Consider the following 26,444-nt stretch of genomic DNA (forward strand, 5'->3'; position numbering starts at 1 on the left):
CACATGAAAACAATCAAAGAAGAAATCAAAGAGGAAATCAAAGGAATCAAAGAAGAGGCAGGACACCAATTTAATGAAATAAAGAAGGCAATACAAGACATAAATAGGGAAATAGAAATAATAAAAAAAAAAACCAGTCAGAATTACTAGCAATGAAGAACACAGTTAATGAAATAAAAAACTCTGTAGAAAATCTCACCAGTAGGATGGATGAGGGAGAGGACAGAATATCTAAGCTAGAAGACCAGGTGGCAGACCTAATGCAGTCCAACAAAGAGAAAGACAAACTTACAGAAAAGTATGAGTGGGAATTTCAAGATATTCGGGACACTATGAAAAGATCCAATATAAGAATTCAGGGGATAGTAGAAGGAGAAGAACTCCACTCCAGAGGCATAGTAGGCATCTTCAACAAAATCATAGAGGAAAATTTCCCCCAAATTGGGAAAGAGGTGCCAATACAGATACAGGAAGCCTTTAGAACCCCAGCCAGACAAAACCCAGAAAGAACCTCTCCTCGCCATATTATAATCAAACTTCCAAACACACAAACCAAAGAAAAAATATTGAAAGCAGTTAAAGAGAAAAATCAAGTTACCTACAAAAGCAAGCCCATCAGGATTACAGCAGATTATTCAACACAAACTTTTAAAGCCAGAAGGGCTTGGAGTGATATATTCCAAGTTCTGAAAGATAACAACTGTCAACCAAGGTTACTTTATCCTGCAAAGTTATCCATTCAAATAGATGGAGAAATAAAGACATTCCATGACAAAAGCAGGTTAAAGGAGTATTTGAAGACAAAACCAGCTCTACAGAAAATACTTGATAGAATCCTCCATGCTGAACAAAAGGAAAAGCACACATATAAGGAACCTAGAAAAAACAAGCTATACTCAAATACCACTTAACAGAAGAGAGCACAGGTAGAACCAGTAACACACACACACACACACACCACACACACACACAAAAATGGCAAACAAAGAAGCAATCCCAGGCCTGAACTCCAGCAGATCTTCCTGCCTGGACACGCTCTGGTCTTCCTCATTGTGGGGCCAGCCCTCTCCTTTCCCAGTGATGATCCCCTTCATTTTCAGCCTACCGACTGCTGTCCTTTCTCGTGGGGTCTACGGCGTCAGTGTGGATGACCCAGGCTGAAGGCCTTCCCCCTCCCTTCCCCACGCTAACTCCTCAATCTTAGAGACCTTTACCTTGGATTTTAAGCAAGCAACCCTTTGCGGCAGCTTCCTTGGCACCTCGCTGGGCTAACCTTCTGTGTTTTGCCCTATGGGCTGCGCATGCCTCTGTCAAAGCTGAAAAGCAGAAATCCAGTTTGACCGAAATTTAATTTGACTTTATTTGAAACTCTGGACTGCAGTAATTGTTCAGAAAAACCTGTGCGGGTTATATTTCCAGCCCAGTGGCATCGTTGTCTTTGTATTGCTGGCACAAAGCACCCGATCAGAGGAAGGTTGTGGGAGGAAACCTGGGGAAAGCTCAGCGATGTCAAGGGAGAGCACGGCATGAACAGAGGCTGGACGTCATCTCTGCCATAGCAGGTGGAAAACCACAACGTGAGCGTAAGCTAAATACTGGCAAGGGGAGCTGGCTAGAATGCCCATGAGCCTGACATCATCTCCAGCAAGGCTCCACTTCCCAAATTGCCACCAGCTGGGGATGGAACATTCAGGACACATGAGTGTATGAGGGATGGCTGATTCAAGCCAAGGAATAATATACTGAAGTAACATATGGAAAATGAAAGTGATGAGGCTGGAGAGATGGCTTAGTGGTTAAACGTTTGCCTGTAAAGCCAAAAATCCCAGTTCGAGGCTCAATTCCCCAGGACCCACGTAAGGCAGATGCGCAAGGTGGCACATGCATCTGGGGTTTGTTTGCAGGGGCTGGAGGCCCTGATGCGCCCATTCTCTCTCTTTGCCTCTTTGTCTGTCACTCTCAAATAAATAATAATTTAAAAAAACCTTTAAAAAAATGAAAAAAAAAATAACAAAAGCTACTAAGTACATGCATTTGAGAAACAGAAAGTATACTATTTTCAGTCTGTTCTTAGTACTTCTACTTTTTTGTTTTTACTTTAAAACAAATTGGTTATATTAAGGCTCATTTATTTTTCTGTCATAAAAGTATAAAATTACAAATTGAATAATTCTGTCATTAAAAAATAAACATGAACTGGCTATGGGTTCTTATTAAAAACCCAAGACACTCACATCCTCTCTGTGGCCTTACAGTTTTTGTACTAGTTTTAAACAATAAATCTATGCTACAAAGAGCAGGGACAAACAAGGAATTAGTGCTAGTGATGGTTGAAGTTCTCAAGAGTTTGGCTCACGGACTGTAAAGGAGGACTTTTAAAATTCTCTCTGAGAACAGATTTTCCTCCAAAATGACAACCAAAATAACTATCTTATCAGACTAAATATAGACACTGATCAGAAATTAGTTACTTTCTTTTAAGCAAGCATTAAAGATTCATTCCACCAAATTATTATTGTTTTAACAGTGATGTTTTCACTACTGTTAAAATGTTAACATAACTGAGAGCTGGAGAGATGGCTCAACGAATAAAGGTGCTTGCTTGCAAAGCCTAATGGCCTGGTTTTGATTTCCCAGTACCCACATAAAGCCAGATGCAAAAACGTGGCCCATGTATCTGGAGTTCAATTGCAGTGGCAAGAGTCCTTGGCACACCCATTCACATTCTCTCTCTGCTACCAAATAAATCAAGACATTTAAAAATAATGTTAGCATAATTAATGAGCTTGTAAAGTGATTTTATGTTTTATTCTTAAACCTGTAAATATAGAACTATGTAACCAAGACAGTGTTCAGGGAATCCTTAACTGTTTAATTCTAAAGGATAAGCAAAGGCCCTCAAACTATACATGTGGAAGCCTATGATCCCAAGCAATGACCTTTAACCTCTGGTAGATGAAAACAGAAGTAGAGCAGAGCAACTGGTTTATCTGCCAAGTAAAATATTTGTTTTTGCATGTGTGTTCCCTGCATACTTGTCTATTGCGTGCATATATATATGTGCTCATCATGTGTGGGTGCAAGTGTATGTGTGTATGTAGGCCAGACGTCAAGGGGGAGGGTTGTCCTAATTATTTATTTGATAGAGCGAGAGAGGGAAAGAGGCAGACACACGGGGGGGGGGGGGAAGGAAAGAAAAAATGGACGTGCCAGGGCTTCCAGCCACTGCAAACAAACTCCAGACGCATGTGTCACCTCATGCATCTAACTTACATGGGTCCCAGGGAATTTGAACTGAGATCCTTTGGCTTTGCAGGCAAAAATGCCTTAACTGCTAAGCCTCTCAACCTTATTTTTTTTTTTAAATATATTTTATCTATTTACGAGAAAGAGGCAGAGGGAGGAAGGGAGAGAATGGGTACGACAGGGCCTCCAGCCACTGCATATGAACTCCAGATAAATGCACCACTTTGTGCATCTGGCTTACTGGGTCCTGGAGAGTCAAAGGAAAGAGAGAGAATGGGCATGCCAGGGCCTCCAGCCACTGCAATTCCAGATACATGTGCTACCTTGTGCATCTGGCTATTTATGTGGGTACTGGGGAATCGTACCCCAGGTCCTTAGGCTTTGCAGGCAAGCACCTTAATGGCTGAGCCATCTCTCCAGCCCTCAACCTTATTTTGAGACAAGGTCTCTCACTGCATTCATAGCTCACCAATTCAGCTAGACAAGATTCTTAGTAAGCTCTGAGGATCCTACTGTTTTTGCCTCCCCAGAGTCAGGATTACAAGGGTGTACCGTATCGCCCAACATTATGTGTGGGTGCTAGGGATCCTTATAATTGTGTAACAAGTACTTCACCAAATGAGCCATCTCCTCAGCCCTACATCATATTTCACAAGTATAATATTTTAGGTACTAATGATATATACATCATCTCATTGCTACTGCTTCTCATGTACAATTTTATTCCAAGTTTTAAGAGCTGCTTAATTTTATACAACTTCAGCAAAGTCCTTACTATGTGAACAGTGAACATTCAAATTTCTCCACAGAACACATTAAATGCTGGCCCATACTCTTATCGCCATCCAAGATTTTGTACTAATTAGGCAAGAAAAATAGTACAAACATAGCTTACAACTTTGTCAAAAATCCTGGCAAATATAAGCCAGTAATCGAGCCCTTCCTATTATATTTAGACTGGTTTATGTAATATACCTGCAACATTTTCACAGAAAATTATGTTTACTGCTAACTCTAACAGGTACACCTAGAAACAATCCACAACTGCCTAAAATTCAAGGACTGTTTTTTTATTTATTGAAGGATGCAACTGGGGAACTATATAAAAGGAACAAAGAGAACTGCTACCAGCCCAAGGAAAGTAGAAGCATAATGGGTGTGGAGTAAATATGAGCAAAGTATAATACACAGGTATGAAAGTGTCACAACAAAACCCATTACTTTGTGTGCTAACGAAAACCTAAACAAAGGCGGATGCAAAGCCAGGTGTGCTGGCACACGACTTTAATCCCAGCACTCAGAAGAAGTATGAGGATTGCCATGAGTTCAAGGCTACCCTGAGACTGCATAGTGAAATCCAGGTCAGCCTGGGGTACGAGATCCTACCTAAAAAAAAAAGGGGGGGGGAGAATACAACTAATTCCCACCTTTTACTCTCCTCTCACTCATCCTCAAAGATTAAGTACTTACAAACTTTTTCATGCTACTCTCTCCAACTCTAATCACTAAGTACTTGTATATATTTCCACCCTACTCTCACCCCTCCACTGACGAAGTACTTCTATACATTTTTGGTCCCACTCTCACCCCTCCAATGATAAAATACTTGTATACAGTTTTCAGCCCAAAATATAAACAAGTAGTCACTGGACACAAAGAGAACTGAGAAACTCGAGCAGTTCCACACACAAACTCTATTCCTGTCCCAAACATTTCTGAGCCATCTACTATATGGAAACCTTGCATAATTGTGATGCCAGTATGGTAGCAGAAATTTTGCTGAAACTGTGTTATTTATGTCTTTAGTACTTTTGTCACCTATCCTTGGTTTTCTGAATGGCCTTTGCTGCATACCTACATACTTCACCTGTAACAAATTGTCTTACATGTAGTGAGTCCCCAATGATTAGACTCATGGGGAAAGAGTAGTACTCAAGGAGAAATGTTAGATAAGTCCCAAGACTGAAATAAATTCAAAAGATTAGAAACAGGCAGCATAGACTTTTCAAACCATGTAGCTTCTGCTGTGTTTTCCAGTCCACAGCTAGGTCTGTATAATTTTTGGTACTCTGGCAAAACAACATGGCAGAAAAGATGATCATCTATTAAAAAAACCAAATTAGCAAAACGGAAAGATCACTGTCATAAATCAAAGTCAATTCATTTAAATTTCTACCCTGCCTGTAGGATAGTTATTTTTTAACTACAAATTTTTGTTTATCTTTTTCCCTTCTCCCAACACCTCCTAGAAAAAAAACTTTTTAAGAATTTAAAAGCTACCTATAACTTCCATAAACTCTTAACTCATACCTCCAAACACAACTCAATACAGGAAATACACAAAAATTACTCAAAAAGTGGGGGCAGGAGGGTGGCTGAGGAGATGGTTCAGTGGACAAAGTACTTGCCATGTACTCACATACCACCCTGGGCTGGACAGCAGCCCACCAACAACAAGTACGCAGGAGTCAGAGACAGGATCCCTGAAGTAAGTAAATTGGTTGGCTAGACTAGCCAAATTATGGCTATAGGTTCAAGTGAGACACTGCCTCAGCAAATACGATAGCTCTAAGACACCCTAAATTAACCTCTAGCCTCCACATGCATGCACAAACATGTTCATGTACACATGTGTATGCACACTTTCAAACACACACACACACACACATACACACACACACACCACAAACACATATGCGAAAAAGGGAGGATCTTAAATGTTTTAAACTGCAAAGTTTTGGTTTTTTTTTTTTTTAAATCTTCCCCCAAACTCCTAACAAAAATGTATTGCACACCTGTAATCCCAGCACTTGGAAGCCTGGGCTACACAATGATAGCCTGCCTGAAAAGAGGAAAAAAAAAAAGCATCAGAATTGGGCTTGGTGTGTGCTTCCATGGTAAAGCTGGCCATTTACCCACCATGAACAAGGCCCAGCACTGCAAGAAAGAGAGGAAGGGAGGGAAGAGAGAAGAAATAATTTAAAGTTCAGTGTCCTATTTTTTTCAACTGGGTTTAAAAGATGGTCAAAATCTTGTTAGGCTCAGAAATAAGGGTAAATAAAACTCTGCAACCTGCCCTGATAAAACAGGCTAGATTCTCACTCCAGATCCAATATTTGAGAGATGCGTCTTTGATACCTGTCTCCCCATGGCTAAGTGACACATGCATGTACAGTCCAAGTTGAAGCACATAAAACAGGTTTAATACAGGCTTGTGCAGAGATGAATTGTCTGAACACGCTGTCCTGTCTCTGAAGCTTCTTGCTTTTGAGTGTTTACTACTATCCTTAGTCCTAGATCTGAAGCACATTTACAATTAAGTTCATACTCCAACAATTATGCTTAAAAAAAGCAGATATGGAAACCTAGCAACTAAGATGCATTGAGAGAATAATGACTGACTTAAATGGAAATGACACATTACAAACCAACTTAATTTATTGGTGGTAACCCCTTGCCTATAAGGCTGATGTAAGATAAAAATGAATCTTCTTTTAGACTACATGCTCTTGAGATTCAGAATGTTAACATACTTTTCCAGTGGGTCTGGGCACAAACAAGTCATTTTATTTCCATGTAAGAATTTACTGCAATCTGTTTCACCTCTACATAAAGCACCTCTTGTGAAACACCAGGTTTTGCCAGGCATGGTGGTGCACATCTTTAACCCGAGGACTTAGGGAGGCTGAGGAAGGAGGATCACTGTGAATTTGAGGCCAGCCTGAAACTACATAGTAAATTCAAGGTCAGCCTGAGCTAGAATGAGATATTACTTCAAAAATGAACAAACAAACAAACAAACAAAACCCCCCACCAGTTTGTAAAAAAGATGAGAGGTTAAGTAGTCACGAAACTTTTCTTTTTTTAAAATAAGAAATAAAAAAAAGGAGAAACCCAGGTTACTGAGAGGCACAGGGTTCTGTGTGTCTATTCATGTTTGTGTTGGAAAAAGGGCAGCTGGGCAAGGCATTGGGAGTGTTCGTGTGCAGCAGGTGCTGGGGTACTTACCGTGCCCGGCTCTCTGTCTGCTCCAGAGGTTACCAAGAAACGCACAGACACGCCCGTTCAGACACAGAGGCAAGAACAGAAATAAAAAAAGGGGGGAATAATTAGAACACAGCCCCAGACAGTTTTAAAAATGGCTTTTATTTATATAAGTCATTGCACATTCCTAATACAGTGATTTCCTGAAAATTACAGTATTTTGTAAACATTAAGATTTACAGTTTAACCAAACACAAAGCCTATTTTTAATTTCTTGACAGAATAAATTACTTTTCTTCAAAAAATTAGTCAAGTGCAATTTTGCCCAATATTTAATGCATATTAGAATTAAAACCTATAAAGCTAAGTAGTAACAGATGCAATTATCAAACCTTTCATTTGAACACATTCACTTTCAAATTTAACTTCTTATTTCGCCCCATTTAACAACATTACTTTCTTTGAAAATTACCCAATTAAGCAGTTAACAGTATTCCATAATATGGTACAGGCCACTGGCATTAACAAGGCAGTTTTCCATAATATGGTGCAGACCACTGGCATTAACAAAGCAGCTGCCAAGATGTCAAGATGCCTGCAGTCTAGCAAGATCGAGAAATCCACAGATGCCCACGGCAAACCCTGCACACGTGCAGAGTGAACTGTGTGTTAGTGGAAAGCTTTGAGAACACTCCTCTTATCTCACTGTTTGCTGTGAGGGCTGGGGCTTTTGACAGCGAGGCACAACTCTGCAGCACTGTCTGAGTATGAGGGCAAAGCCTAATCTGGCTTGCCTGGCCTCTCACCTCTGTGGCGCTCTGCATCGTGGTGCTTCTTGTCATCTTTTATTGCCAAGTGAGACTGCCCACTCAGAGCACTAGACAGTGCTAGAAGGCTAGCACTGCCTCCGAGGGGTGGGATGCCAGGAGGCTGGAGTCCAGAAGGGTGAGGCGTTAGAGGTACTGGGGGTCCATGGCCGTGAGAGAGATGCTGAGCTTGCAACTGCTGCTGCTGTTGGCGGTAGTTGAGAAAAGAAAGAAGAGGAAGAAAAAAGAAGAGTGGAAATGGGGGAAGAAGATGATGATGAGAGATAGCAAAGGAAAGCATGCATGAGATACAAGAAACAGAACCAGAAGTAGGGCATAGACAAAAAGAGAGAAACAGGAAGAAAAATGGGAAAATGTGATTAATGCTTTCAGCTCATCAAAACTCCTTACCTCCTCAGTGCTCCTCCCCATTCCCCATCCCCCAAATCTAGCCCTCAGATCTACTGTGTACTTTCTGCTATACATAACCCTGAGAGGGATAGCTTTATCATTAGACAAATCTGCCAAATTACTAAGGTTCCTATGTAGATATCTAGATCTAAATTTCTCTGGTGAGGAAGCAGCATGTCATGGAATCTAAGATGACCTACCCTGACTTCACTGCACTTAAGTTAGGGGATGTGATGTGGTGGGTGCATTTCACCTATCCCATGGCATTAACTTCCAGTGATATGTTAAGATGAAACCAGACAATTTACCTTAAGGAATAGAACTCAGAAAGCAGGGAGAACTGGGATTTGGAAGATTCTCTTTACCACCTGGCACTTGTGTGCTCTTATTTCCTCACGCTGTCTTAGAACATTTCTCTTTCTCAGAAGTCACCAAGGCTCCAAGGCACTGGAAAGCTTACTGAGGTTCTCCCATTAGGCTGAGGGGAGTAAGTCAGTGGCTACCCCCAGCTGCGTCAGACTACCCTATAAGCTATAAATATGTCCACATGAAATAGCACTGTTGCCCTCACATATTGAATTTAAAAGTACGTTATACAAAATGATGGTTAAAAAAAGCCCTCTACCATAAATCTGGATGTTTCAGCTGTCCAACATGAAAATTATATTTTATTGTTTGTTTCAATTTCTGAGGCAGGGTCTCACTCCAGTCTAGGCTAACCGAGAACTAGCTCAGGCTAGCTTCAAACTCATGATAATCCCCCTACCTCAGCCTCTTAAGTACTGGGATTATAGACAGCCTATCACCAGGACTGGATTGAAATGCATTTCTGATCAGAAAGTAAAAATGATTCAGTTTCTACAGTGATAAAATCAGAAAGTTCTTCAGACTGAGGTTGGTGATCAAGCCTGAGACTCAACGACTAGTTTGATTTATCACCCTAATGGGTGAAAAGACTACATTAAATCTTCACAGCAGAGCTTTAGTCTTCTCCAGTCACACCACTAATTTTTCCTTTTCTTTTTTTTTTTTTTGTGTGTGCACAGTGAGAGGTGTGAGTGTGTGTGTGTATAGTCCAGATGTGAATGCTACCTGTTATTTATTACTCTTCATCTTTTCTTCTCTGAAATATGAGTCCATTTTTTCATTGAAACTGGTGCTCACTAATTCTGCTAGACAAGCTAGCCAGCAAGCCCCTGCAATCCACTAATCTCTACCTCCCTAGCACTTGAAACAATTACAGGCACATGCCACCACCTTTTATTTCACATGGGTGCTGGGGATCCAAACACAGGATTCATGCTTGCACAGCAAGTGCATTTATCCCCTGAGCCATCTCTCCAGCTGATTAATTCAATTTCAGACATCTTTACCACCCTCAAGAGAAAAATAGCATCTTAAAAACTGGAAGTCAGTGCCTGCGGTCATTTTTACAGTGACTTTCCAACCAGCCCCTTGCACCTTCCAAAAATCCTTTCAGGAGGCCACTTTCTTTTTAAACTTTCATCCTTTCCAAAGAGAACATAATTTTAATTACAGGAAAAATGAAAAGGGTGGTAAAGTCAAAACAAGCAGTATTATAAACCATTCACCATATGAGATCACAGTAACAATTTCTTCACATGTAAAATCACCTTCCTGTCAACCCAAAGACACTAATTCTTGCTCTGTCACCTTTTAAGAGCTCAGAATGGCAGGACATAAAACTAAAGAAGTTGGCAGCAGCACCACGGTCCACTAGGCATGCTCATTAGCACTTAATTAGGAAGGAGACACCTGCCATAAGAAATGTGCTTGAAGAAGGATGAGGAACAGGTCTGCCCTACCAGCAATTACTATCATTACTTGGTGAGCACAAGCCACGTCCGGCTTCGGGGGATGCAGTGATGCATATACAAGCATGCAGTGGGTCATTAGGCACAGCACTAATTAAAGGAAGATGCAGGAGGCACAAAGGGGAAAGGACTTAACCATAGGGTGGAGGACACTCCCTTGTCCCTCCCCAAAGCATGCAGAATGCATAGTTTCCAGTGGGAGGGAACAAATGTGTGCTTAACAACATCTGTATACATCAACAGATTGGCCCTCCCCTCTCAATTCCAAGCTAGTTCAGAGAGAAACTGGAAAGCAGATTGATATGCTATTGAAAAGAGGGTCTAGGTTACATAACCATGGGGTTTGTTACAGTTGTGAAGTGGCTATATGATTAAACACAACAGTTAGGCTAATGATTATTGACAGGGACATTAAACAACCTAACAGGCCTCAGGAACTTCCCACTTCTACCATGCCCTGGCTTGCCAGTCCAGGAAGAAACAGCTGTCTGTTACTAGAGGTAAAATGCTCTTCCATCCTGAGCTCAAAAGTCTTGAAAGCCATTTTTTCTCTGAAAAGGAAGGAATTGGAGGGGAAGAAAAAATTCTTATCAAACTAGAAGTAGAATTAAGTAGCAATCAGGTCACACCTTTTATATATACTATGGTTCCATCCTATCTCTTGACCTGACTGGGTGGCCCCCAGCATACTGTAGTACACTTATATCTACCATCCTGCCTGAGCACAGAACACACCTGAGACAGAAAGCATAGGTAGTGGGGCTCCTAGTTCAGTTGACACTGGCTCAAGTGAAGAGACTTACCACAGTGCTCAGAGCCAAAATGAACAGCGCTATAACCCTTTTTACTTCCTAGAAACAAGACCATAAGAAAGAGGACAATCACCTCCAAATAACACTTCCATTCTTCTCCCACCCTGGCAAGGAAGGAAGGAGGAAGGGAAGGGAAGGAAGTGAACTGACACCGTACATCAAATGGTGGGAAGGGATGGCCGGCAGCAGTGACATCAAGGACACTATAGGAGTTGTCTGAAAACTACCAATTATGTGAATAGCCTCTCTCCAGAAGAGGAGCAAGGGTGATGAACAGGGGAAAACTGCTTACTGTGGCCAAGAATTCTTCAGCCACTTGAAAACAATAATAAAAAAATGAAGTAACAATGCCCTCAAAGGCCCCATCAGAAAATGACACACAGGGCAATGCCAGGAATAGGAGAAAATACATAGAAACCCTATCTGAACCCAAATGACTCATTAGGAAATTAACAAAGGATGTCATAGTATATATGTGCTGAGGAGATGCTCCGTGGATAAAGTACTTACAGCACAAGCATGAGGATGGGTGTTCAGATCCTCAGCACCCACATAAAAGCCAGGCAAGCATGCAGCCACCTGTAATCCTAGTACTTGGGTGACAGTGTCTGGAGATCCCCAGGTCAAGCTGGCTGGCTGGAGGATCCACATCACTCTTTACTCAGTAGGTAAGCTGGAAAAACGGAGAGTGTCTAATGACACCCAATGCCAACCTCTTGCCACCATAGGCACACATGTGAAGAAAATACATACATGGCCACTGAGTGCATGTAAAACTGCTCAGCGTCAGTAGTCACCACAGAAATGCACGTGAAAACCGCTTTTGACCTGCTAGCACGACTATTGTAAAGGGAGACAAGAATAAGAACCCTCCTGGATAGTGTTGCTGGAAATTTAAACTGGTAACTTTATTATAGAAAACACATGAAGTGCCCCAAGAAAGCATGATATATATGCATAACAACATATGATTCAGTCTTTAAAAAGCAGAAATCAAGCTAGGCGTTATAATCTTAGCACTCAAGGGGCTAAAACAGGAGAATCACAAGTTCTAAACCAGCCTAGGCTACACAGCAAGATTTTGTGTACGACAAGTATACAACAGGAAATTTTTACCATTTGTGACAACATGGACACACTTAGAAGACATCTCACTGAAATAACCCAGGCTTAGAGTGAGAAAATTTCTAAGATTTTTTTAGACAGAGTCTTATGCAGCCCAAGCTGGCTTTGAACTTATTATGTAGTCAAGGATGACGTTGGATTTCTGATCCCTCTGCCTCCAATCCTTTTTTTTTTTTTCTTTTTTATTTGACAGAGAAAGAGGGGGAGAGAAGGAGAGGGAGAATGGGTAGGCCAGCCACTGCAAACAAACTCCAGATATGTGTACCCTCTTGTGCATCTGGCTAAGATAGGTGCAGGGGAATCAAACCTAAATCCTTTGCCTTTGGAGGCAAATGCCTTAACTGCTAAGCCATCCCTCCAGCCCTGCCTCCATTTCTTGAGTGCTTAATTATAGGTGTGTGCCACTAACACCCAGTTTATGCAGTGCTAGGGATCACACTCAAGGCCTCATTCGTGCTAGGAAAGTACTCTGCCAACTGAGCTACAACTCCCAAGTAAGAAAAGCAGAGACCAGAATGGTGGTTGCCGTGAGTTGGGGCAAAGTGGGTGGCTCAAGGAGTACAAAGTTTCACCTATGCAACGTGACTTACTGTGAAAATTAATGTGCAGCATAGTTCCTATAGCCAATAATGCCATATTGTGTACTTGAAATGTGCTATCAGAATAAATCTTAAGCGTTACACATGCATGTGTGCATGCATATACACTCAGAGTACTATGAGGTAGTAACTAGCTTATGGCAGTCATTTTACAATGACACATAATTAAAACATCAAGTTATACCCCTTAAAACTATGTAGTTTCTATTTGTTAAACGTATTCTACAAAGGCTGACAAGTGGGAAAATCTCATACAAGGACAGAACAAATGCCATGTGTTCAGGTAAGCACAAGGAGAGATTGGCCACATCTCAGAAAACTGGTGAATATCTGGACTTTTCCAGAATTTCAGCTAATCTACCCAAACCTAGCTATATTGTATGACTACCACCCACCTTGCTTATCTCCCCTTCTCTGCTGGACTCTTGTCATAGTGAGAAAGATTCCTAGGATTTATAGGTCTGAATTAGAATACATTTTAAAAAGCTATGTTTAGGTAGACCCACGGCTGGAGAGATGACTGAGTAATTAAGGTACTTGTCTGCAAAGTCTAAAGGGCCAAGTGTGACTTCAAATTTCTCAGTACCTACATAAAGCCAGATACACAAGGTGGTACATGCTTCTGGAATACAACTGCAGTGGCTAGAGGCCCTGAAGTCCCCAATCAATCTACCTTTCTCTCTCAAGTAAATAAAATATATTTTAAAAAGCTACATTTGGGTAGATCCACTTCAAATACTATACAGCCATGAAAAGACATTCATTAGTCAGAAAGGACATGCAAATGAAAATCACAAGGAAATACTACTTCATACTGAACAGGATGGCTATCATCTACAAACTGAGCAACGAAGTGCTAAAAAAGTAGGAAGTTGGAATAGTAGAGATGTAAAATGGTACAGCTACTTCTGAAAATAGACTGGCCTTGGGAGATGACTCAGTGATTAAAGGTGTTTACTTGCCAGAGCAAGTTTGACTCCCCAGCAAATATGTAAATCAAGATGCAAAAAATGGCACAACCATCTGGTGATATTCTTTTGCAGTGGCAAAAGACCCTGCCCCTCCTGCCCCTAAGCAAACAAATAAATAAGTATTTTAAAAAGAAAGTAGACTTGCAGTTGTTTAGCAAAGTTATATATAAAATTAATTATGGCCTTCCAATTATACTCCCAGGCATAGTTTTCTAAGAGGTAAACAATGTCTACATAAAAACTAATAGATGTTCACATATGTATCATTCATAATTGCCAACAGGTGGAAACAACCTGAATGTCCACCAACTTAGAGGATATGATGGAGTACCATTTGTTTGTGTAAGGAGTGAAGTACTGGTCCATACTTTAACATAAAATCCTTGAAGTCAGCATGTTAAAGTACCTAAACACAAAAAGTAAAATATTATGTATTTACTTAAATAAAATATTCAGAACAAATAAAACCATGGCCACAGAAAGCCACTGGTGCCTGCTAAGGGTTAGGGAAAGGGACATGAGGAGTCAATGCTAATGAATATAGGGTATCTTTTAGTGGTAGTAAAATATATCCTAAAACGATATGGTAATGGCTGCACAACTTTGTGACTACATTAAAAACTACTTCTTTAGGTTTGATTTGATATAAACTATATCTCAATAATAATCAATCACACACACAGGCTTATTTTCTAAAACGGAGTATACTCCACTTTTTACTACGGAGCTGTTTACTGCAACTGAAAAGGGAAGACACCTCAGAGATAAATATAACATGTATACACCAAGAATCAACTAAAATTCATATGACAGTACCTGGTAGGGAAATTAAAAATAAAGAATATATCAGTACATTTTAAAATTTATTTGTATGGGTGTGCCAAGACCTCTTGCCACAGCAAACAAATGACAGATACTTGCATCACATTTTTGCATCTGGCTTATGTGGGTGTTGGGGAATTGAAACTAGGCCTACACACTCTGGAAGTAAGTACCTTTAGCCACTGAGCCATCTCCCAGCCCCATCAGCAACCTCTCTAATAATTAAAAGGCACACAGGCTACATAAAAATCCAGACATTGTGGCCAAGCTCCACATTTCTCAGAGATGCCTTACTGTACCCTTGAACATAAAAACCCTAAGTCAAGAGAAATGGGATGCAGAGAATGGCTTTCTACCCGACCATGGTGTTACACGCCTGTAATTCCAATACTAGGGACGCTAAGAGTGGGAATGTTTTGAGTTTTACCCTGCCTAGGCCTACACATTGAGTAGTTAAGGTACTTGTTACAAAGTCTACTTTAAGAGACAGTGGAGTGGGCTGGAGAGATGTCTGAGCAGTTAAGCACTTGCCTGTGAAGCCTAAGGACCCCAGTTGGAGGCTTGATCCCCAGGACCCACGTTAGCCTGATACACAAGGGGGTGCATGCATCTGGAGTTCATTTGCAGTGGCTAGAGGCCCCGGCACTCCCATTCTTTCTCTCTCTCTCTCTCTCTGTCACTCTCAAATAAATCAATAAAAAGAGACAGTGACAGGAAATGGAGGGAAAAGAAGGAGAGGAGTGGAGGGTAGGGAGGGGCTTTAATATAATACAGCTTACTCCATTTTCAAATAAGGTTAAATGGTAAGGTTTGTCACTAAATCTAAGTTCTTGAATCTAGAAGACCCATGTTTATTGTAGCTGTTTAGTCTTCTCTTGGTAACAGGATATGCATGCTTCTCCTAGACACCTATAGCTGGTATGCACTTTTCCAGAGATTAGCTGCAATCAAAATAAGCAGCAGCTAGGCTATCCTCTTTAACTTTATTTACTACAATCCTACAGAGAGCTGATAGCCAAAGTAAAATAATCCAAGTTTACTAAATCCTCATCCCAATCATCTCTTGCCACAGTGGAGAGCCCTTTAGGCCTACAACTCTTTACCTTGGGGACAGTCTCCAAGAGATACAAACACATGCCATATGGTCATTGGGCACCCAATACCCTAAGCTCCTTTTCTTTCATACTAAGTTGTTTTAAAGTACAGATTTTAGTTTGTCTATGAAGTAGGAATATAAAAGTCTGACAAGTAAGTGAAAGCCATTAATTATGGCCAGTCATAAAAAACACGTTACACTATATCCAAGTAAACTGAAAGAAAAACAAGACTGGCTAGATTAACCTCAAATTTCTTGAGTTCCCAATGCTTAGACATTGCTATGAGAATCTGCTTAAATTTTCCCATACCCAGGAGGCACTTTATAGACAGGAGAGACAATCACCACTTGTCCTCTGGTTACCTCCCTCTCTCTGCTTCCAAATCCACCACAGTGGTCTCTGTAACTCTGAAAAGTCAGCAAAGGCATTGATTGCACTCCTTCCTTATATTGCACAAGGAAGCCAGCACTGTTTGATCATAACATTCTTGACCTGTCTCTACCTGTCCTTAAGTTTGAACTTACAAGTTTGTTCATTCCAAGCTGAAAGCATTAACGGCAATTGTACACCACTGCTTCATGGCAGAAGTAGTCACCTACGTAGTCAAATCTCACCCACAAGGCCACACACAAAGGCATGGCTATATTCAGAAAAACTAGGCAAACAAAACTGCAATTCAAGGAGTCAGGAGAACATGCTGGGTAAAGTCTGCCAGCCAAAGTTCTAGCCCCACAAAAGCCATGCAGGTAGATGTATTATCCATCTCAAACACCAAGAAGTTAACCAACAGGAGGCCAAAAGTAAATACACAAATAACCAACAGTTTTCTTTAAAAATGAAAGTCACAGTCAGTTTTCCTTATGACCTTACTTTTTACTCAAAAATGAACCATCTTCTTTCAAAAGAAACCTGACTAAGAACCATAAGAACCATTCAGAGCTACAGAAATCAATTGTGGGTAGTTGGATGCATGCAAGTGTTACATTTTGGATCTACAATTTCATTACACAGAAAACATACATTAACCAAAAAAGATCCATGCTTATGAATATCTATGTAGCTCTGTATCAAGTGATGTTTTTGTGATGTAAACCTGAGAGTATTGTTATCTGAAATCCCAACTGCTAATAGTCTCCATGCTGTCTCTATCCATCCCCTCCCGACCAGGCCCTAAGGACCAACTAACACACAAGGCTCCTCCCCACCATAGAGGACAAGATGCCTGCTTCAAAGGCGCCGACATAAAGCTGCAGGTGCTCCTCTTTCTAGTTCTTTTCTGACCTTCTTTTCTCAAGTAAAGTGATGTTCTCTGTTCTAGATCTCACTCCCTCCTTCAACCTCCCAAGTATTTCCTTTCTACACATGCACTTCTCTCCCCTCCCTCCCCTAGCTTCCAGCTCACACTTGACTTCGCTCCCCGTGCTAATCCCACCATCAATTCTCTGGGTTCCTAACCGCTCCCCCTTTGCTGAGTTGCTATAAACTCCTTATTCCCAGAACAGGTGAGGTCTAAGTCCTCTAATTTGAAAAAACAAAAAACAAAACAAAACAAAAAAAACCTCTGACATCAATCAATTAAAATTATTTCAGAGAAGATACAGAGCCTTTAGTGCCAATCTCTTCAAAGTGTGAAGATATCTTTTAAGTCTTTTAAATTCCTGGGTTTCAAGTAGCCATTAGCCATTCCACTGAGATGCTAGAGCATGGAATAGCCATTTTTGTTTTCATAATTCTTAACAAATCCCAAATTTAAAAAAAAAAAATGAAGAATGTTCCTTTAAGTAAGGATAACCCTACCTAAAAACATTTCAGGGCTGGAGAGATGGCTTAGTGGTTAAGCGCTTGCCTGTGAAGCCTAAGGACTCTGGCTTGAGGCTCGATTCCCCAGGACCCACGTTAGACAGATGCACAAGGGGGTACACGCGTCTGGAATTTGTCTGCAGTGACTGTAAGCCCTGGCACGTCCATTCTCTCTCTCTGCCTCTTTCCCTCTCTGTCTGTCACTCTCAAATAAATAAATAAAAATAAACAAAAAAATTTTTTAAACATTTCAAATGCATGAATTCCTTTTCCCACAATGCAACTTGTTTTCCCACAGTGGTTGTGTGTGAAACCACATAAGCCCTATGTCTATTAAGACCTCTGCATTACTAAAATTTCTTTCTATCACTTCAAGAACAGAAGACATTAACAGCAAGTACTTTAAGAATTCAAAAAGCTGCACTATCATTCTGCCAGTCATCAAATTTGCTATAACAGCTATTTTTAAAAGTCAACAAAAATATTTCAGTATTTTATCCAAATAACTATCTGAAAGCTCTGTTTTAAATATCAGCACTCAATATTAAAGTTGAAGGGAGGTAGAATTTAAATTCATATTTCTGCCAGGCATGAGAACTAACATTTCCATGCTGTTGATAACAAGACATCATCGTTCATCACTCAACAAGGACAGAAAAAAGCATTACCCCTCTCTTCCTCTGTTAACTCCATGAGCACCCAGAGGCCAAAGACACAAGCAGAGTTCACCTTATGCTTGCAGTCCTTGAGAAGCCCTAACTTCTTCCAAATTTGCTAAAGAGAATTATCTTTAGCCCTGTCAAGCAAGCAGTAAAGACCTTGATTGTACCTTAAAGGGAATGAGAATGTTTCGGTTCATCTGCATTTTAAAGAGTACTCTTTCATGACCTTTCACATTTGTAATAGATGTCTAAACCTTAAATTACTATTTCTTTTTCTAGCCTGCAAGTCAATGAAGACTAAGAGCTTGGCCTCTTCCATTGTTCTTTACACAAGTCCTCCCTTAACAATACTGACAGCTGCTATCAGACCAGGCTGCATTTACTCTGTGCACAGCTGCTGCTTGTAGGAACAATGTTCTAGTGCCTCCTCCCCTTTGGAGAGACAAGCTAGCACACTGCATGTTCAACGAAGGGGTACAAAAGTCCACTGAATTGTTAGCCCAATTTTATGCTACTTCGATTTTCCAGGATGCACACAATTCCTTTCCAGCAAAACACAAGCATATGCCAGAGCAGAAAACTTATGGTGGGGTATAATTATTGATCCCTGCATACTTTCAAAGAGCCTCTGACATAAATTAATACACCGATTTCAACATTTCAATGATAAAAACTACACAAACCAGGATGCATGAAGCAAAGCCCTTGGGCTGTATCCAACTCAGCACCCTGAGGTATTACTGAATGCTCTCAGAACTAATCTGTGTTCATAATCTCAAGCACATTTTTCCTGAAGTAAAGCCATTCATAAAATTAGCAATTGATCTGCCCTTCTAAAGAGACCGATTTTAATTTTCCAATTCTACTTAAAATGGGTATTAAGCATGTGGCTAGTACAATTTCCTTCGTTCTAAAGTATAGGTCTGAAGGAGATGCTCAAAGGCTAGCAGTTAATTTAAATACAAGACTTTTCTCTTTGACAAATTACATGCAGCTGGTACTATAGCTCATTAGGTCACTGGTAGAGTGCTTGCCTAACATATGTGAGGCCCTGGGTTCAATCCCTAGCACTGACACAGGAAAAAAAGAAAAATGCCATGTGAAAACATACTGCTTGTAAGAAAACAAATATACTCAACAAAGCCAAGATGGTACTTGAGAACTGCTTTGCATGTTTTCCTTTAATCAGAATAGACTTTCCCACCTTCATTCACTTGGGCTAACAAACTGCTAAATCTACAAGTACAATTTGCTATTAGTCTCTGCTAATCAAACAAGGTACATGCAAAACTACCAGTGAATATTTGATTTGATCTCTGAAATAAAGCAATTCATTGCACAAGAAAAGGATACAGAAAGCAGAAGACAAATGCAGATGTAATTGTGTTTTATGCTAAACGTGATTAAAGCCCACTAAATAACAGTCAAAAATGTGATCCTAAAGGGGAAGAAAGGCAGAGCCCAGATCTGGGAGGAAAGGAAGATTGTTTATGCAGAGCTAAGCTGTCAAGTGTAATAAAGAGGCTTGAGTAAAATTTAAGCTGAAAATCCACCGAAGCTCCCCATTTCAAGGCAGAAAAATCTATTAAAAGGAAATGAAGGTCACCCTCCTAGGTTATTTCATCTAATTGACTGCAAATAGCTTACCAAAGGCACCCACCCCAACTGCAGATCTGCAATTGAAAAACTGGTGAAAAGAGAGTTTTCAGGCTGAGACTCATTCTTTAATCCTAGGCTCTTGTGTTTTTCCTATCTCCAGTGGGGATGTAATTTTAAGCTCTGATAGATTAACTGGTTCTATTGTCTGTAGCCACACTGGATTAAGACCCTCCTAATCTGTACAGCAGCATGTCTAATTATCATTACAAAGTGTCTGAGGGAACTATAAAGACCAGCAGGGCATCTTCTCACAAGCAATTAACATAAATTGATAAATGAATGACTTTGAATCTGCTCAAGGAACTCACATGCATAAAATTTAAAGGACCCTCCCTTGTTTCAGCTAATTCTTTCACTTAGAACATATCAGAACCATTCCAGGTCTTGCAGTGGGTAGGGTTTAAACTCAAGCAGCAAACTGGGACAAAATGTATGGTTCACCACAGGCCCCTTAATAGGGAGCAAATGACTTGTGATTGACAACAGTTACTAGCCTCACTAGCAAAATGTGCTAGCTAAACTAGCAAAGGGAACTATGAAGACAATCAATGCTTCTGCCCTAGTGGGGAAGCTTTTCAGTGGTGAGCCACATAAAAATTCATGAAAGCACAGGAGTAATCAGTAACATAGACTTGAATACACTAAAAAAACAAAAGGCAAAAAACAATGACAACTCCTTGGCAAGAATGATAATTCAGAGACTGGTCTTGACATCATTGTGGTCAATCAGACAGAAGCAACAAAAGTAAACCTCTATTCTAAGAGCTTTCACTCAATTAACGAAGCAGGGTGATTTTAAGTGTCACAGGATAAACTAATGTGTTTTCCCACATAAAAGAAGTTCCTTTTCTTCCTCTCCTCATACCTCTCCCATCATTTACTTATTCTAAGCCTTCTTTTTCCCTGCACACCTCAGCACACACCCAAATTCCCTTCTTCCCCACTTCAAATAAGTCAACATTAACCTAAGCAAAATTATATATGTATATATTAGGCCATCAAACTATTAAGAAATGAAAGCTGGTTATACACACTGTAGGAGGTAGACCTGGTAGGCCACGTACCCCGATGATGGCATTCAGCTCTGCCATGGTCACTTGTTTGGCTCGTTCAACAGCCTGGGCCACCTGTTGTTGATGCTTTGAAAACAAGGACAAGAGAATGTGTTAGCAGCAGCCAAGAGCTTCCCTGTGCATTCTAGTAAAGATAATTCCAACATGCATAGCAGGTTGAAACACAGAGTTTGAACAGGAAGTTAGCTCCTCAGGCACACACTTCACAAAGGAAAACAATGGTGCATCTCTTTATTTCTGAAGGAAAATCACTTTCACTCCTGATGGTGACTTGGGGCTTGAAATGGCAGAAGGCCACAGAATGGACATTAAGGATGTGGTGGCACATGCTTATACCTTTTAATCCCAGCACTGAGGAGGCTGAGGTAGGAGGACTGCCCTGAGTTCAAGGCCAATCTTGGGCTACAGAGATAGTACCTGGTCAGCCTGGGTTACAGTGAGCCCCTGACTGGAAAATAAATAAATAAGTCCTTAGGTAACAAAGAGAACTCGGTCTCAAAGGTGGACTTGGCTTACAGAAAGGATGTCTAGTGCTACATTTGGGCAAAGGAAGTTCAAAACTAAAACAAACATGGAGTCTGTGATCATTGCTCTGATGAACAAATCTAAACTTGTGGGCAATTTGTGAAAAGCCTGTAAGAAAAAAAGCCTGTCCTCAATTCAGAGAATGAGAATTCACCCTGCACACTCCCCAACTCTGCATACAAATGAAAGTGCAACCACAGTCAGCTTGAGGAGGCCTGAGTCTAGTACAGACCAAAGTCATTAAAATCTACTATCTAGAGACTCACAGCAACACAGCACAGAGCAGTAGGTGCCAGCTACAACCAAGCCCCAGAACTCCAACTCCCAGGACACTGAGCTTTTTCACCCTGCCTCATAATGCATTCATCCTGCACACTGAAAACACAGAAGTAAACCTTTCAAAGCAAAACTGAGATGGATACAGAACTGAGTCATTTTAGATTACAGCTGTGGAGAACTCCCTTCTCAAAATGTTATGGTAAACTTAAACAAAATGGTTTATTTGTACCTGATTTCATGGGTTGACATGGTGCAAATACTTAAGTTTGTCCTTATGACTTGTATCATCTACTCTATCCATGCACAGTCAACAGACTTGAGACACAACTTGATGAAGTGTCTACTTCTACAGACAAACCCTGATGGAGCCAGTTTCAAGTCAGCAGAAGACAAAAGGACCCCTGAATCATAAGGATTGATGGAACTTATATTGCTCAAAGAAAACAAAAGCTTTATATTTGATAGTCACTTCACAGTTTTCCACAGGAAAAAATTAATATGGAGTTGTGCTATTGTCACCACTTCTGCAATGTGCCCTCAGACATGTTAGAATAACAGAGGACTTACACACTTCAACTGTAACAAATGTTCTTCACACTTGTTCCTTGTGATAAAACTGACATCTAAAGACTAGCTAATTTGCAAACAGGGAAGCAACATAATTGCACTTTAATAGCTCAACAGTTTTACTTACTTCCTGAGACAGAAATGGGATGACTTGTGCACAAATGGTATTCAATCTCTTGGCGATTTCAGTCTACAAAGACAAAGTCATACAAATGTTTAGAACACCTCACAATCTGTTCAGCAAGGTGAAACTTCAAACCAGTAACAAGCACATGGGTACTCAACTCTGGAAGACAGAAAACTCTTTTCTCAGGTCATGTTATTATTCAACTTGATATAAACAGTAGGTATTAGTCGCGCTTGCAAAGTAAGGCAAAATTGCAGGTGTTACTGGTGACTTGATAAACGATAATGAATAGTGTAAGTCATAAAAATCAATGTAGCTTAAGGCTGATTGCTTCAGCCTAGAGATAATAAGCCCAACAAAGTATTTTTCATTGATGGTATACCATGGCACATTTATGCAGTTAGAGCAAATTTACTCTTAGTAGTGTTTTCAGTCATTCTGTCAAAGAAGTTTGAGTCTCAAAGATGCCAGGAGAGAAAGGGATCCACTGATCCTCCCTCATCCCATTCCTATATACTGCTAGCACAAATGTAAAATGATGAGCTCCTGGGTCAAGATGAGGCTGAGGTTCCTCAAAAAAGCTAAAAATAGAACCTTCTATGTTCCAGCTATAGCACTCCTGGATACATATATAAAATCTCCAAGGCTTTACATTTTCATACCACAGAGATACTTGCACATCGATGTTTATAGGTGCACTACTCACAACAGGCAGAGAATAGAACCAGCCTAAATGATCACCAACAAATGACTAGATAAAGAAAACATGGTACATCTCCACCAGATACAGCGTTGGTTTCTATCTGACACATACTGGGTCACTGTGAGCAAAGAAGTAGACTGCAGATTAGAAAATAACCTGCTAAGAGCAGCAGTCATAGCAGAGAAGGAGGTTTGGGAAAGTGCAAAAAACCAAGACCTATCAGGATTCAGCTTTCAAAACTGAGAAATTTCTACTCAAAAGACATTCCCCTGTCTGGCCAGTCAAATCTAGAAGAGCAGTTCTCAGGAATTCTTGTTGGGCATGATGGAGCATGCCTGTAGTCCCAGCTACTCAGGAGACGAAGGCAGGAGGATCACTTGAGTCCATAAGTTCCAGGCTATCTAGTGCGTTATGCTGATGAGGTGTCTGTACCAAGTTCAGCATCAGTATGGTGGTCTCCTAAGGAGCAGGAGGCCATCAGATGGCTAAGGGCGGAGGGGGGGGAGGAATAAACTGGCCCAGGTCAGAAGTGGAGATCAAACTCTCATACTAAGCAAAAGGTATTTCTTAAGTTTATGAACACAACATTACATAGTGTAATGGGGGGGTGTCTTCTTAAGATGAAGTCGTAAGTTCCAATACCTCAGAATATGATTGATAGTATTTGAAGATAGGGCTTTATTTTTATCTATTAGTTGACAGAGAAAGCAGGAGAGAGAATGGATGCAACAGGACCTCCTGCAAACAAACTTTGAACACCTGCGCCACCTTGTGCCTCTGGATAACGTGGGTCCTGCAGAATGGAACTTGTGTCCTTTGGCTTTGCAGACAAATGCCTTAATGGCTAAGCCATTCCTCTAGCCCTGAAGACAGGGCTTTAATTATATAGGTGCTAATGTAGGCCCTAATGTAATCTAACTGAAGTCCTTTAAAAGAGGAAATGTGTAGGCTGGCAGTATTCTTACTCAGCTGCTACCTCTTGCAGTATACTCAATAATCCTGTTTAAAGAGTAATAAAATGAAAATGTGGACCACCAATGAGAACAAGGATGCATGTGTGATAGGAGAGATGAGCATCTGTCAGCCAAAGAAGAGAAGTCAGAGAAATCAATCCTCTGGCAGCCTAATCTTGAACATCCTAGTCTCTGGAACCCAGAGATAATAAATTTCTAGAAAGGCTCAGGAATGGGAGAAGAGAGGGGAAAAGAAAAAGAAAGGGAGGGAGGCAGTTAGCGATGGAAAGAGGGGGATATATGTACAACAGAATCTTACATGGCCATAACCAAAAATGAAATCCCAACACTTGCATGTCTGTCTATGTGTGTATGAAAGTAAAAAGGGAATGGTCAGAGGGGAGGAAAAAGTCTTAGGTACCAGCCAGGGGAGGAATGGGGAAAAAAGAGAATGAGTAACAGAATGTATATGACATTAATATGAAGGGAGAACTTTGAAGGTCAGAAGTAAGAACAAGATATAATAATCTACACTGACGAAAATACCATAATGTTAAACCTACTACTTTGTACACTAGCCTAAAATTTTTTAAAGTAATAATAATTCCTAATTTGGAAGTATATTACAGCAGAAACTGCTCAATGGTACAGATGGTGTAGCTGTATCAGGTACAAATAAAAAAATGGGTGACCCCACCCAGTTTATTTAATCACTGCAACCCATTCACTGGAGTAACCCAAGATCATGACTTGCCTAAGAAGCATGAATAAGCTTTGCTTTCCTAGAGGTAGGGTTAAGCACTATACACATACTCTCTCTTATGTGGGCACACATAGGGGAATAGAGATGCCCTTTGTGGCCTCCTAGCTAAGTACCTACTCCTCACTTTCCAAACATTCCAACAACATTCTGTACTTTCCTTTCTTCAACATGCACTTGAGCTAGAGAGATGGCTTATCTATTAAGGCATTTGCCTGTGAAGCCAAAGGACCCAGGTTTGATTCCCCAGAAGCCACATAAACCAGATGCAAAAGGTGGTGCATGCATCTAGAGTCCATTTGTAATGGCTAAGGGCCTTGGAGCACCCATTTTCTTTCTCTACCTCTTTCTCTCTCAAAATAAATAAATGTATATATTTATATTTATATGTAGTATATAACAGATATGTACTATATAAATATTTATATATAATGCATATATGTGTGTGTGTATGTATACACACACACACACACACGTATATTTTTTAAGGCTGCACCTAAGGTTTTCCAATGATATATGCTTAGCTGGAGATATATCAGAGGTAGAATAGTTGCTTGCCTAGCACGTCTAAGGCCCTGGGTTTGATCCCTACGCTAGCAAACAATAAAAATGAAATCCAAAAGTAATATACGCTCACATGGAATACACACTACACACCAGATATATGTGGATACAGAAACATGAGAAAAGTTAAAACAACTCTAAATGCATCCTCCAGGGATAAGCACACATCATGTTAAATGATCCTGGGACACCATCATTTCAGGCATATAGAAGCCCAAAGCAGGAGGACATCTTTTAATGCCAAGGGTTCCCATGAGATAATCCCCTTTCCCTCATATGCTTTCCACTCAGAAATGTGTAGGAGCAATTTGCCAGTCAACAAACACAGACTGAAATAAACACATTCCACTATGTAAGCATCATACCAACATTTTAAGCACCAGTGCTAGTTATGGTTCATCCAGTTTTCCACAATCACAAGCTCTGTGTCAAATAATGCTAAAGGAATCACTAAATGTGAGCTCAGAGGTCAAAGTGTGTGTATAATTTATATTGTGAAGCATGCTGTCAAACTCCCCATTAGGAAAGCTGTAAGAAAGCCAGATGTGGTCATGTATGTCTCAGCACTTGGGAGACAGAGGCCTACCTCTTAGGATTACTGAGTTTGAGACCAGCTTGGAACCTCAAAAAGAGTTCCAGGTCAGCCTGGACTAGAATGAGACCCTACGTTAAAAAAAAAAAAAAAAAAAAAGATAGCTGTAAGAATCCACATTATTGCCTTCCCATTAAAATGCTTGCTCTCTACCTAATGTCAATATTGGATTTTGCTGACCTTTTAAAATCTTTATCCATCTAAAAGATTAAAAACTGACCTCATTTTTATTTGCATTACTTATATTCTTCTAGACAGTCAACATGCTTTCATGTTTATTGGGTCACTGTACTTTTCCTGCCTTCTGTTTTTGCTTGGGTTTAACCCCTTTTCAGTAGTTCCATTTTATTGGGGGGGGGGTGCACACATTTTCATGTGTGAAGGTAGGTACATGTGGAGGTCTGAAGTTAACCTCACTATTGGTCCTCGCATGCCACCTTTCACTGAGGCCAGGTTCTTCCTTTTTCCTCAC

General features: G+C 40.5%; 1 protein-coding gene across 7 annotated transcripts in view; it reads right to left on the reverse strand.

Annotated features, from left to right (window-relative positions):
- Positions 1-26,444, reverse strand: part of Tle1 (TLE family member 1, transcriptional corepressor) — a 108,561-nt gene that overhangs the window by 53,978 nt on the left and 28,139 nt on the right. For 4 of the 7 annotated variants that reach the window (XM_045152146.1, XM_045152127.1, XM_045152103.1 and 1 more), the window contains 4 exons: positions 22,401-22,463; positions 20,864-20,968; positions 8,037-8,241; positions 7,255-7,271 (listed from right to left, as the gene is read on the reverse strand). In XM_045152146.1, the coding sequence (XP_045008081.1) occupies positions 7,255-7,271; positions 8,037-8,241; positions 20,864-20,968; positions 22,401-22,463 (390 nt within the window). The remainder of the gene's footprint in view (positions 1-7,254; positions 7,272-8,036; positions 8,242-20,863; positions 20,969-22,400; positions 22,464-26,444) is intronic. The other 3 variants (XM_004653078.2, XM_004653075.2, XM_045152136.1) reach the window with 2 other exon arrangements.

Source organism: Jaculus jaculus, chromosome 1 (assembly GCF_020740685.1).
Source record: "Jaculus jaculus isolate mJacJac1 chromosome 1, mJacJac1.mat.Y.cur, whole genome shotgun sequence".
NCBI lineage: Eukaryota > Metazoa > Chordata > Mammalia > Rodentia > Dipodidae > Jaculus > Jaculus jaculus.